Source organism: Podarcis liolepis (assembly GCF_965112155.1).
Source record: "Podarcis liolepis genome assembly, chromosome: 4".
In the NCBI taxonomy this organism is placed as follows: Eukaryota; Metazoa; Chordata; class Lepidosauria; order Squamata; family Lacertidae; genus Podarcis; species Podarcis liolepis.
Genome location: NC_139558.1, coordinates 96,926,029 through 96,939,604, shown reverse-complemented (window position 1 = coordinate 96,939,604; position 13,576 = coordinate 96,926,029). Strand labels below are relative to the sequence as shown.

The 13,576-nt window shown below is 45.4% G+C and overlaps 1 protein-coding gene across 1 annotated transcript in view; it reads left to right on the top strand.

Annotated features, from left to right (window-relative positions):
* Positions 1-13,576, top strand: part of MYO7A (myosin VIIA) — a 177,150-nt gene that overhangs the window by 57,526 nt on the left and 106,048 nt on the right. The window contains exons 3-4 of the mRNA XM_083499152.1: positions 7,641-7,754; positions 9,392-9,544. Coding sequence (XP_083355278.1) covers positions 7,641-7,754; positions 9,392-9,544 — 267 coding nt within the window. The remainder of the gene's footprint in view (positions 1-7,640; positions 7,755-9,391; positions 9,545-13,576) is intronic.

Here is a 13,576-nt window from a genome sequence, read left to right as displayed (position 1 = left end):
TCTCATCAATAACACACCGCTTTACCCTGGCTTTTGGCACTTGAGACGTTCCTTTTCGCCTTATTTCTGCAATTTTAAGTGCTGTGTTTTAACTGGGACCTTGGGGTGAAGGTGGAGTGATAAATTCTAATAATAGAAATAAAAATGACAACAATTATTGCCAGTCCTGCACTAAAATAGGATGCGTGCTTTTTAAAAAAAGCATTTTTTTCTGTTTGTCGTCTTTTTAAAGGGGTGTTGCAAAACTTTTAGAGATTTTCTTTGTGGAGCAGTGTCTAAACCACCTAAAGAAGGGGTCGGCAAACTTTTTCAGCAGGGGGCCGGTCCACTGTCCCTCAGACCTTTTCGGGGGCCGGACTATATTTTGAAGGGGGGAAAATGAACTAATTCCTATGCCCCACACATAACCCAGAGATTCATTTTAAATAAAAGCACACGTTCTACTCATGTATAAACACCAGACAGGCCCCACAAATAACCCAGAGATGCATTTTAAATAAAAGGACACATTCTACTCATGTAAAAACACATTGATTCTCGGACCGTCTGTGGGCTGGATTTAGAAGGCGATTGGGCCAGATCTGTCCCCCGGGCCTTAGGTTGCCTACCCATGACCTAAAGAAATAAACAATCTGGGTGGGGTCTGGGAGGCGGAGCTCTTGGCACCGGAGGGTGGGGCCTATAGCGGACCTGGGAGGTGGGGTGGGGCTTAGACCTCCCTTCATTCTCCTCCATCCTTCTTGTTGTGTCCTTCCCGTTTCCGAGATCAGCGTCACTCTCTCTGCCCATCCAGCCGGCTCTCCTTGTCAAATCCTCTCCAGAGAGGACGTGAGGACATGATCTCTCCCTTTGGTTCCGCACGCTCCTTGCTGAGTAGAGAGTCATGGGACAAGGACAAGACCGTGCTGCTCTTTTGACCTCTGGTGACAGATAAGAAGGGATTGGTGCAGAAAAGACTGCAGATAATGGGGAAGAAAGCAATTCAGAACTGATGACATTTTTAGATTTAAGGGAAGACCTTTGACGTGGCAGCAACAGAAGATCCCAGCTGAGTGACAGGAGCACCCTATGACGGCAATTAATTTTTGCAGGAAGATCTATATCTATAGATTATTAATGTATTTAATACGGGTCGCTTCCTAGAAAACATCTTGAGGTGATTTGACGGTAAATACTTCAGCATTAAAAATAAGTAAAACACACATTTCATGTTGAATTTTTTTTTTTAAAAAAATGGGCAGTAGCACCTTAAAGGTAAAGGTAAAGGGACCCCTGACCATTAGGTCCAGTCGTGGCCGACTCTGGGGTTGCGGCACTCATCTCGCTTTACTGGCCGAGGGAGCCAGTGTACAGCTTCCGGGTCATGTGGCCAGCATGACTAAGCCGCTTCTGGCGAACCAAAGCAGCGCACGGAAACGCCATTTACCTTCCCGCCGGAGCGGTTCCTATTTATCTACTTGCACTTTGACGTGCTTAGACCAACTAAGTTTGTTCTGGGTATGAGCTTTTGTGTGCCTGCACACTTCTTCAGATACACTGAAACAGAAGTCACCAGACCCTTATATACAGTGGGAGGGTTTTTCTCGGGAGGGTAGTGGGAGATGGGTGATTGACTCAATGGGTATGGTAAACCTGTTGATGACTGTTTGTTGTTTAGTCGTTTAGTTGTGTCCGACTCTTCGTGACCCCCTGGACCAGAGCACGCCAGGCACTCCTGTCTTCCACTGCCTCCCGCAGTTTGGTCAAACTCATGCTGGTAGCTTCGAAAACACTGTCCCACCATCTCGTCCTCTGTCATCCCCGTCTCCTTGTGCCCTCCATCTTTCCCAACATCAGGGTCTTTGCCAGGGAGTCTTCTCTTCTCGTGAGGTGGCCAAAGTACTGGAGCCTCAGCTTCAGGATCTGTCCTTCCAGTGAGCACTCAGGGCTGATTTCCTTCAGAATGGATAGATTTGATCTTCTTGCAGTCCATGGGACTCTCAAGAGTCTCCTCCAGCACCAGAATTCAAAAGCATCCATTCTTCGGCGATCAGCCTTCTTTATGGTCCAGCTCTCACTTCCATACATCACTACTGGGAAAACCATAGCTTTAACTATACGGACCTTTGTCAGCAAGGTGATGTCTCTGCTTTTTAAGATGCTGTCTAGGTTTGTCATTGCTTTTCTCCCAAGAAGCAGGCGTCTTTTAATTTCATGACTGCTGTCACCATCTGCAGTGATCATGGAACCCAAGACAGTAAAATCTCTCACTGCCTCCATTTCTTCCCCTTATATTTGCCAGGAGGTGATGGGACGATTGCTAATGACCGCAATTAGTCCTACAGGAAAAAGCAAGGGATAGTATGCAGATGGCCAAAAATAGCTTTAGCATGTGTAATGAGACAAGAATCCAATATCTATATTCAGACCAGATCTCTCCATAGTTTTCTGTTTAGTAATAAGTTGTAATTCAGTCTATTCCTGAAATTCTTTTGTAATAAGACAGCTGCTTTGAGATCTTGTACTGAATGTCCTGGGAGACTGAAGTGTTCTCCTACTGGTTTCTCTGTCTTGTGATTCCTATGTCAGATTTATGTCAATTTATCCTTTGGCATAGGGTTTGGCCTGTTTGTCCAGTATGGAGAGCTGAAGGGCACTGTTGGCATTTTAATAATAATAATAATAATAATAATAATAATAATAATAATAATAATAATAATATTTAAACCCTGGCCTTCCCGGTTCAGAAAACCGGGCTTAGGGCGGCTAACAACAAATTTAAAACACAATTGATGCAACAACAAAAAACAGCATAAAATACAGTATAAAACGTGAATAACAATAAATTCAGAATTTCATGGCACATTTCATGAGTGATCTTTTCCAGTCTGCATCTGTATTGGAATTGATTTTAAATGTTCTAATTGTTTTATATTTTGTGTGTGTTGCCACCGTGGGCCCCTTCCGGAGGATGAGCAGGATATAAATTGAATAAGAAATTTGATTTCTTTCCTTCGTGTCAGGGAACTGACATCGGAGCTAGAGGCGGAGGGAAGGCTCTCAAATGATGCTGGAGAAGGGCCCAGCAGGGAGAGAGGCAGCTCCGCAGATGGGGAAGCAAATCAGCGCAACACCAGGGATATAGAGGGGCTGATGGGGGAATCGGCGAGAGGGCTCCAGGACTCTTCACCGGACACCAGCGGAGAGAGCACGGGTCCTCCGCTACCCACGCCCACCCTGCGCAGAAGACTTCCGCGCAGAGAGAGTAGGAGGAGACTGGGGGTCAAACAACTTTTATGTTGGAAAAGATTTAAGAAACGCCCACTGACGGATTCTGCTAGCGACTGAGGCAGCCACGAAGTGAAGGGCTGCCCAGACTGAAAGGTTTAACAAGGCAACATAACCAGGAGAGGCAGCAACTTACGCACGAGCAACCCCATACACATTACACTTCGTTAGATTCCTAACCCACCTTTCTTCCACGGAGCTCAAGGAAGCGTCATGCCTGGTTTTCCCCATTCCTCACAACGGTCCTGTGTGGTAGGCTAGGCTGAGAGACAGTAACTGGCCCTAAGTCCCTCAGCTTCATGGCTGAGTGGAGATTTGAACCCTGCTCCTCCAAGTCTTAGTCCAGCACTACTTCACCATTTCACATCCACTGCAGATACAGATTCAGATTTTTAAAAGCAGGCTTCCACTTTTCAGCTTGTTGCTGAAAAGACAATAAAGATGTAACGTGAAATATACCTGCACGTTTAGTGTGTTCATTTAGAATCTAGTGCCATTGTTGCTGTTGCTGTTGTTGTTTAGTCGTGTCCGACTCTTCGTGACGCCATGGACCAGAGCACGCCAGGCACTCCTGTCTTCCACTGCCTCCCGCAGTTTGGTCAAACTCATGCTGGTAGCTTCGAAAACACTGTCCCACCATCTCGTCCTCTGTCATCCCCGTCTCCTTGTGCCCTCCATCTTTCCCAACATCAGGGTCTTTGCCAGGGAGTCTTCTCTTCTCGTGAGGTGGCCAAAGTACTGGAGCCTCAGCTTCAGGATCTGTCCTTCCAGTGAGCACTCAGGGCTGATTTCCTTCAGAATGGATAGATTTGATCTTCTTGCAGTCCATGGGACTCTCAAGAGTCTCCTCCAGCACCAGAATTCAAAAGCATCCATTCTTCGGCGATCAGCCTTCTTTATGGTCCAGCTCTCACTTCCATACATCACTACTGGGAAAACCATAGCTTTAACTATACGGACCTTTGTCAGCAAGGTGATGTCTCTGCTTTTTAAGATGCTGTCTAGGTTTGTCATTGCTTTTCTCCCAAGAAGCAGGCGTCTTTTAATTTCATGACTGCTGTCACCATCTGCAGTGATCATGGAACCCAAGACAGTAAAATCTCTCACTGCCTCCATTTCTTCCCCTTATATTTGCCAGGAGGTGATGGGACGATTGCTAATGACCGCAATTAGTCCTACAGGAAAAAGCAAGGGATAGTATGCAGATGGCCAAAAATAGCTTTAGCATGTGTAATGAGACAAGAATCCAATATCTATATTCAGACCAGATCTCTCCATAGTTTTCTGTTTAGTAATAAGTTGTAATTCAGTCTATTCCTGAAATTCTTTTGTAATAAGACAGCTGCTTTGAGATCTTGTACTGAATGTCCTGGGAGACTGAAGTGTTCTCCTACTGGTTTCTCTGTCTTGTGATTCCTATGTCAGATTTATGTCAATTTATCCTTTGGCATAGGGTTTGGCCTGTTTGTCCAGTATGGAGAGCTGAAGGGCACTGTTGGCATTTTAATAATAATAATAATAATAATAATAATAATAATAATAATAATAATATTTAAACCCTGGCCTTCCCGGTTCAGAAAACCGGGCTTAGGGCGGCTAACAACAAATTTAAAACACAATTGATGCAACAACAAAAAACAGCATAAAATACAGTATAAAACGTGAATAACAATAAATTCAGAATTTCATGGCACATTTCATGAGTGATCTTTTCCAGTCTGCATCTGTATTGGAATTGATTTTAAATGTTCTAATTGTTTTATATTTTGTGTGTGTTGCCACCGTGGGCCCCTTCCGGAGGATGAGCAGGATATAAATTGAATAAGAAATTTGATTTCTTTCCTTCGTGTCAGGGAACTGACATCGGAGCTAGAGGCGGAGGGAAGGCTCTCAAATGATGCTGGAGAAGGGCCCAGCAGGGAGAGAGGCAGCTCCGCAGATGGGGAAGCAAATCAGCGCAACACCAGGGATATAGAGGGGCTGATGGGGGAATCGGCGAGAGGGCTCCAGGACTCTTCACCGGACACCAGCGGAGAGAGCACGGGTCCTCCGCTACCCACGCCCACCCTGCGCAGAAGACTTCCGCGCAGAGAGAGTAGGAGGAGACTGGGGGTCAAACAACTTTTATGTTGGAAAAGATTTAAGAAACGCCCACTGACGGATTCTGCTAGCGACTGAGGCAGCCACGAAGTGAAGGGCTGCCCAGACTGAAAGGTTTAACAAGGCAACATAACCAGGAGAGGCAGCAACTTACGCACGAGCAACCCCATACACATTACACTTCGTTAGATTCCTAACCCACCTTTCTTCCACGGAGCTCAAGGAAGCGTCATGCCTGGTTTTCCCCATTCCTCACAACGGTCCTGTGTGGTAGGCTAGGCTGAGAGACAGTAACTGGCCCTAAGTCCCTCAGCTTCATGGCTGAGTGGAGATTTGAACCCTGCTCCTCCAAGTCTTAGTCCAGCACTACTTCACCATTTCACATCCACTGCAGATACAGATTCAGATTTTTAAAAGCAGGCTTCCACTTTTCAGCTTGTTGCTGAAAAGACAATAAAGATGTAACGTGAAATATACCTGCACGTTTAGTGTGTTCATTTAGAATCTAGTGCCATTGTTGCTGTTGCTGTTGTTGTTTAGTCGTGTCCGACTCTTCGTGACGCCATGGACCAGAGCACGCCAGGCACTCCTGTCTTCCACTGCCTCCCGCAGTTTGGTCAAACTCATGCTGGTAGCTTCGAGAACACTGTCCCACCATCTCCTCCTCTGTCATCCCCTTCTCCTTGTGCCCTCCATCTTTCCCAACATCAGGGTCTTTTCCAGGGAGTCTTCTCTTCTCATGAGGTGGCCAAAGTATTGGAGCCTCGGCTTCAGGATCTGTCCTTCCAGTGAGCACTCAGGGCTGATTTCCTTCAGAATGGAGAGGTTGGACCTTGCAGTCCATGGGACTCTCAAGAGTCTCCTCCAGCACCAGAATTCAAAAGCATCAGTTCTTCGGCGATCAGCCTTCTTTATGGTCCAGCTCTCACTTCCATACATCACTACTGGGAAAACCATAGCTTTAACTATATGGACCTTTGTTGGCAAGGTGATGTCTCTGCTTTTTAAGATGCTGTCTAGGTTTCTCATTGTTGTTTTTACAGAGTCATATAAAGTAATATCATAAACTGAAGCCGTAGAACAAATGTATTTCATTTTTTAAAAAACTCATTTTTATTAATTTTCCAATAAAAACAATTAAAAACATTCAATTAATATATCCAATCATAATAATCCAATTAAAAAAAACAAAAACCCCACAAAATTATAATCCAAATTATAATTATTGATTTTTCGGAGCTCCCCACAGTCTGGACCTCTGAAGCATATCTCCACATCTCAGTCCTGCCTCTCCTCGTCGTTTCCATTTTTTCATAACAAATGTATTTCAAAACTGTAAATTAATTTTAATTCAGCTTTAACCCTCAAAGGTCCAGCCTGTTCAATAGCGCTGCCTCAGCCTGGATGGAAAGAGCATTTTTATTTCAGATTATAAACCAGAGACACAATAAATTCGAAAAAAGAAAAGAAAAAATCCAGCAATTTTTTTGGGATTTGCTAGCAATTGCTTTGTTAGCTTTCTACTAAGCTGGAAACAGTGTCTCTTTGCAATTCTTGTTTAGTGTACAAAGGTCAAACTCATGCATCTCCTTCTTGAAATTCTAGGTGCGTGGAGAGTTCATGCATCACAAAAGCAGCAAGAGAAATGTGTGTTTGATATCTCTCTTCTGACCGTGTCTGGTGCCTTCATTGTACAGCTTTTGTCATATGCTAAAGACTCACCTTTTATATTTATTATTATTATTATTATTATTATTATTATTATTATTATTATTATTGAATTTTCTGTTTTACAAATTAAAACACTCACTTTTACAACCTTAAAATATCAATGACTTCCCTTCTTCTCTTTCCATGGCTCATTTTACATATCATAAATCCCTGCATATTTTACATAAACTAAACCATTCAGTATTCCGGCATTATTAATCCATCAAAACTTATGTACACTGTTGAATTTATCTTAATGCTGCCAGTGTTTTCAGCCTGTACACAATTATTTACAAACGTCATTATAATAACGTTTTATTCAACGTTATTTGAATTATTCAATTATTCAACAAATGTTTTCCAATCTTCTCTAAACGTATGTTCTTCTTGTTCTCTTATTCTATATGTTAAATGTGCAAGCCGAGCATATTCTGTCAGCTTAAGCTCCTATTATTATTATTATTATTAAAGTTATTACCACTTCGCCTGCAGTCCTGCTCTCCTTTGCTTGTTTTCCATCACATTTCCTCAAAAATTAAATTCCCCCTTGTGTTTCCTTCCAGGGAGATTATGTATGGATGGACCTGAAGACCGGGCGGGAATTTGATGTTCCCATCGGAGCAGTGGTCAAGCTATGTGATTCTGGCCAGATCCAGGTTCTAGACGATGAAGGAAATGTATGTAAGATGGAAATGGAAATTGACAGTCTTATTCTGGCTGTGTCTTCCTCCTAGGTCTGCCGTGAGAGATCTCCCTTTCATATTGAGGAACATGAGTGCTTAAGCAGACTCCATTTGCAACCGGATGTTCAGCTAATATTACCATATTTTTCACGCTATAAGACGCACCAGACCACAAGACGCACCTAGTGTTTGGAGGAGGAAAACAAACAAACAAAAATATTCTGAATCTCAGAAGCCAGAACAGCAAGAGGGATCGCTGCACAGTGAAAGCAGCAATCCCTCTTGCTGCTCTGGCTTCTGGGATAGCTGCGCAGCCTGCATTCGCTCCATAAGACGCACACACATTTCCCCTTACTTTTTAGGAGGGAAAAAGTGAGTCTTATAGAGCAAAAAATACGGTATTTTATTAAATCCACTTGCAAATTGCTTCCCTGCCATCTTTAAGTGTTCTGTTGGAAGTGCAACAGCAGGGATCATTCAGTTTGTAACTTGAGGGTTAATTCTGTTCTCAGTCAATTACCCAGTACTGTGTGTGTGTGTGTGTGTGTGTGTTTTGGAAATGTTGCTTAACAACCAGGCATGAAGATTACAGAGGCGGCATTTTTTCATCTCCGCCAAGCTAAGTAGTTGGCTCCTTACCTCTCTCACCCTGACCTAGCAACTGTGATCCACCCAGCAGTCACCTACAGACTGGATTATTGTAACTCGCTCTATGTGGGGCTGCCCTTGAGACTGACCCAGAAACTCCAGCGGGTGCAGAATGCCACAGCGAGACTCCTCACGGGGTCCTCGCTGCGGGATCACATTCACCCGGTGCTATACCAACTGCACTGGCTCCCGGTGGAGTACAGGATCAGGTTCAAGGTGCTGGTTTTAACCTTTAAAGCCCTATACGGCCTAGGACCCTTGTACCTATGGGACCGCCTCTCCTGGTATGTCCCACGGAGGACCTTATGGTCTTCAAACGAAAACATCTTGGAGGTCCCGGGCCACAGAGAAGTTAGGCTGGCCTCAACCAGAGCCAGGGCTTTTTCGGCTGTGGCTCCAATCTGGTGGAACGCTCTGTCACAAGAGACTAGGGCCCTGCGGGACTTGACATCTTTCCGCAGGGCCTGCAAGACAGAGCTGTTCCACCAGGCCTTTGGCCAAGGCACAGCCTGACCCCCTCCTTTGGTAATTCTTCACAGAACTCTAGCCCAATGGTTGCCATCAATTTGAGTTGAACTGATTTTAGAATGAATTGATTTTAGAATGCTGTATTATTTTACTGTTGTTAGCCGCTCTGAGCCCAGCTTTGGCTGGGGAGGGCGGGATATAAATAATTTATTATTATTATTATTATTATTGTTATTATTATTATTATTATTAAGTGCTCCAATTGGCTGTGCAATTGCAAGGAAGCTTCTCCTCCGCTTCTTTAGCAAAACACCTTCCTCCTCAAATTATACGCTCTTTTTGTTCACTTTGCTCAGTAAAGCGTCGCCAGGGCATTCCTCCCTGGGCTCGGCTTGCGTGATCTAAATGGCCCCGCAAACCTCTGCAAATGCTGTTACACCTGATCACACTGTCAGCTTTTTCTTGTCTCTTTCTAACTGCCGGCACACTCTGCTCTTCCCCCTGCCCTTTTGCAGGAGCACTGGATATCCCCCCAGAATGCCAGCCACATCAAACCTATGCACCCCACCTCCATCCATGGGGTGGAGGACATGATCCGTCTGGGAGACCTGAACGAGGCAGGCATCCTCCGCAACCTGCTCATCCGCTACCGGGAACACCTGATCTACGTGAGTGTTGCAATTGGTCATGCCTCCCTTTTGTTCCCTGTGTCTGTCCCAGACTCATCCCCTCTTAATCAGACTTTACTTGCAGGAAATCATAACAACAGCAACAACAATTTATTCATTTATTTGTTCTGTTAATATCCCACCCTTCCTCCCAAAGGGAGCCCAGGGTGGTAAACTCACCCATAACAATCCTTACCACCACCATTTTAAAAAGCATTCTGTTGTTGTTTAGTAGTTTAGTCGTGTCTGACTCTTCGTAACCCCCTGGACCAGAGCACGCCAGGCACTCCTGTCTTCCACTGCCTCCTGCAGTTTGGTCAAACTCATGCTGGTAGCTTCGAGAACACTGTCCAACCATCTCGTCCTCTGTCGTCTCCTTCTCCTTGTGCCCTCCATATTTCCCAGCATCAGGGTCTTTTCCAGGGAGTCTTCTCTTCTCATGAGGTGGCCAAAGTATCGGAGCCTCAGCTTCAGGATCTGTCCTTCCAGTGAGCAGTCAGGGCTGATTTCCTTCAGAATGGAGAGGCTTGATCTTCTTGCAGTCCATGGGACTCTCAAGAGTCTCCTCCAGCACCATAATTCAAAAGCATTAAAAAAGCATTCTAAAGACAGTTAAAAGCAGTGTCTACAATGATGATTTCAGAGCTGCCAGGGGACAGTATTATTAAATTATTAAATCCCTCCTGGAAGTTCCATGATGGGGGAGACAGACACAACCCACTGGGGTTACACAAACAGAGGCCTGCCACTGAAAACTGTGGGAATGTTGAGGAAAGTAGGAGAGGATATATCGATTCAGTATTATCCCTCTTCACTCACGCTAGGGAGCAAGCAATGGAGCACATTGCACATTGCTGGAAGCAAGTTGATGGATTCGTTAGAATCATTTAAGTTAAGCAATGCAGTCTGGCTTGTTCCTGGTAAGGTTCCCCTTTTATTTCCCAATAATAATAATAATAGTAATAATAATAATAATAATAATAATAATAATAATAATAATAATAATAAATTTTTATTTATACCCCGCCCTCCCCTGCCAGAGCCAGGCTCAGGGTGGCTAACACCAGTAAGATTACAATGAAAAAAACCCCAAAACCAATTTAAAATACAGGTGTAATAACACAACAATCTTGATTGAAAGTAAGAGTAAAGTTTACTTACATTCAGTCCACAGTAGTATTACGAAGGCAGGCTTTATCTTTACATTTGTAGAGAAAAGGAGTCTGAGCCCAAGCCTCAGACTTTCTATCTTGTGGCTTCAATCCTCTGATAGATGAGCCATGTGTTGCTGGCTAAGAGCCAGCAGAGAGCAAGAGAGCAAAAAAGGCAAAAGGAGGAAGATGGCTGCGTGACTGGCCCTTTTATAGGGTCTGCTAGGATCACGCCCACCTACCTGGTCACAGACAGAGTGAGGATGCTCCAGAGCAGGTATGACAGGAAGTCCTTCTGGCTAGAGCAACACCCCCCTGCGTGTCCACTCTAGGAAACAGGAAATGTTATTTTTGACTGCTACAGTGATGATACATCCCCAAAAAGGCCCTGCCACGGGCCAACCTTTAAGATGGACTGTGCATATTCCATAGACCAATAGGCCCATTCAGCGCTTTACACGATCGTGGAAATCCGTACAACAGGCTTGTACGGTAGGCTAAAATTGGCTCAGTGTAATAATAATAATAATAATAATAATAATAATAATAATAATAATAATAATTTATTTATACCCCACCCTTCCTGGTTCAGGAGACCGTGCTCAGGCCGGCTAACAACAAATTTAAAACACTTAATCGATGTTACAAAGAAACCAGCATAAAATACGGTATAAAGCGTAAATAGCAATAAAATCAAAAATCAATTTAGGGGGGAAATTCATCCAATAAACATTAGATGATCACCAGGGCTAGCTGGCTAAATTAGTCCCACTTGGGCCAGCGAGGAGACCAGGGGAGGATTAGCTGTGGGATCCCAGAGTGGGTAATCTTCATAAAAAGGGGAGAGGGAGGGAAGGAAGAGGAACAAAGGATCAAGCCATGTGTAGGATCTAAAGGGCGAGGACACTGCTCCCAGGGAGCCACAGAATCGTAGAGTTGGAAGGGGCACCAAAGGCCATCTATTCCAACCCCCTGCAATGCAGAAATCTCAACTGAAGCATCTATGACAGATGGCCAGCCAACCTCTGCTCACAGTCATGGGCCTGCTTTTGGGGAGGCAGCCGGGGTGGTGGCCATGTGCTGAGAGCACATGGCTGGGGTGGGAGAGTGAGAGAGCCTTCCTCTCTCCCCATACCCTAATGCAACGGACCCCCATCATCCAGCCTGGGCACTGAGGTCCAGCTCTGAGGGCCATCTGGCGGTTCCCTCGCTGCGAGAAGTGAGGTTACAGGGAACCAGGCACAGGGCCTTCTCGGTGGTGGCGCCCGCCCTGTGGAACGCCCTCCCATCAAATGTCAAGGCAATAAACAACTATCCTACCTTTAAAAGACAACTGAAGGTAGCCCTGTTTAGGGAAGTTTTTAATGTCTGACACTGTATTGTTTTTAATGTTCAGTTGGAAGCCGCCCAGAGTGACTAGGAAAACCCAGCCAGGATATAACCCAGGGCAGGATATAAATAATAAATTATTATTAGGGATGCGGGTGGCGCTGCGGGTTAAGCCACAGAGCCTAGGACTTGCTGATCAGAAGGTTGGTGGTTCAAATCCCCGCGACGGGTGAGCTCCCGTTGCTCGGTCCCTGCTCCTGCCAACCTAGCAGTTTGAAAGCACGTCAAAGTGCAAGTAGATAAATAGGTACCGCTCCGGCGGGAAGGTAAACGGCGTTTCCGTGCGCTGCTCTGGTTTGCCAGAAGCGGCTTAGTCTTGCTGGCCACATGACCTGGAAGCTGTACGCTGGCTCCCTCGGCCAGTAAAGCAAGATGAGCGCCGCAACCCCAGAGTCGGCCACGACTGGACCTAATGGTCAGGGGTCCCTTTACCTTATTATATTATTATTATCTTGTATGTGTGAGAAACAACCCCATGCTCTTCTACTGCTAACTCCTGTCTCTGCTTAGAATTTAAATTTGCATTTGGGGGGGGGTGAAGGAAGAGAAGAGGCAGGCACATCTTGGTGTGACCACAGGCATCTGAGCACTCTGGCCTCAGCGCAGCGCATTAACTTTTCATTAAGTGCATGAAACACTGTCCTGGGTATCTGTCTCTTCGTAGGAGGTTCACCCTGAAGCAGCAATGAATTTTTCATCAGATTAGCAACCCTAGGCTCCTAGATGGTTCTTACTGAATCGCTCCCCCACCCCCAAGACCCATACGCAATGAGTCCCAATGGACAACTCGTCAGCATCCCATTTGAGGGGGCAGCTGTCTAGCTGTGTCTTTCAAAGGAGTGGAGCTGTCCAGAAGGACGTTTGATGAAGAGGTAAATCTATAGGCCGCTGTTGCATCAGCAACTGCCAAGCGTCAAACGTTGGAGGCGTCGCAATGGCAGCAAATCAGCTCTTGGGCTAAGTTTAAGGAGCTGTTTTTGGTGAACACAGCCCTACACAGCCTGGGGACCTGTGTCACTGGACACGGGTGGTGCTGTGGTCTAAACCACTGAGCCTCTTGAGTTTGCTGATCAGAAGTTCAGTAATTCGAATCTGCATGACGGGGTGAGCTCCCGCTGCTCTGTCCCAGCTCCTGCCAACCTAGCAGTTCGAAAGCACACCAGTGCAAGTAGATAAATAGGTACCACTCCAGCGGGAAAGTAAACAGCGTTTCCATGTGCTCTGGTTTCCGTCACGGTGTCCCGTTGCGCCAGAAGCGGTTTAGTCCTGCTGGCCTCATGAGCCGGAAAGCTGTCTGTGGACAAACACCGGCTCCCTTGGCCTGAAAGTGAGATGAGTGCCGCAACCCCATAATCACCTTTGACTGGACTTAACCATCCAGGGTTTTACCTACCTATCTTACCTTTACACAGCCTGAGAGACCGGGGTACCTAAAAGATTGACTTGCCCTTATTTACCCAACCGACCACTGTGCACTGCAAACAAAGGATTC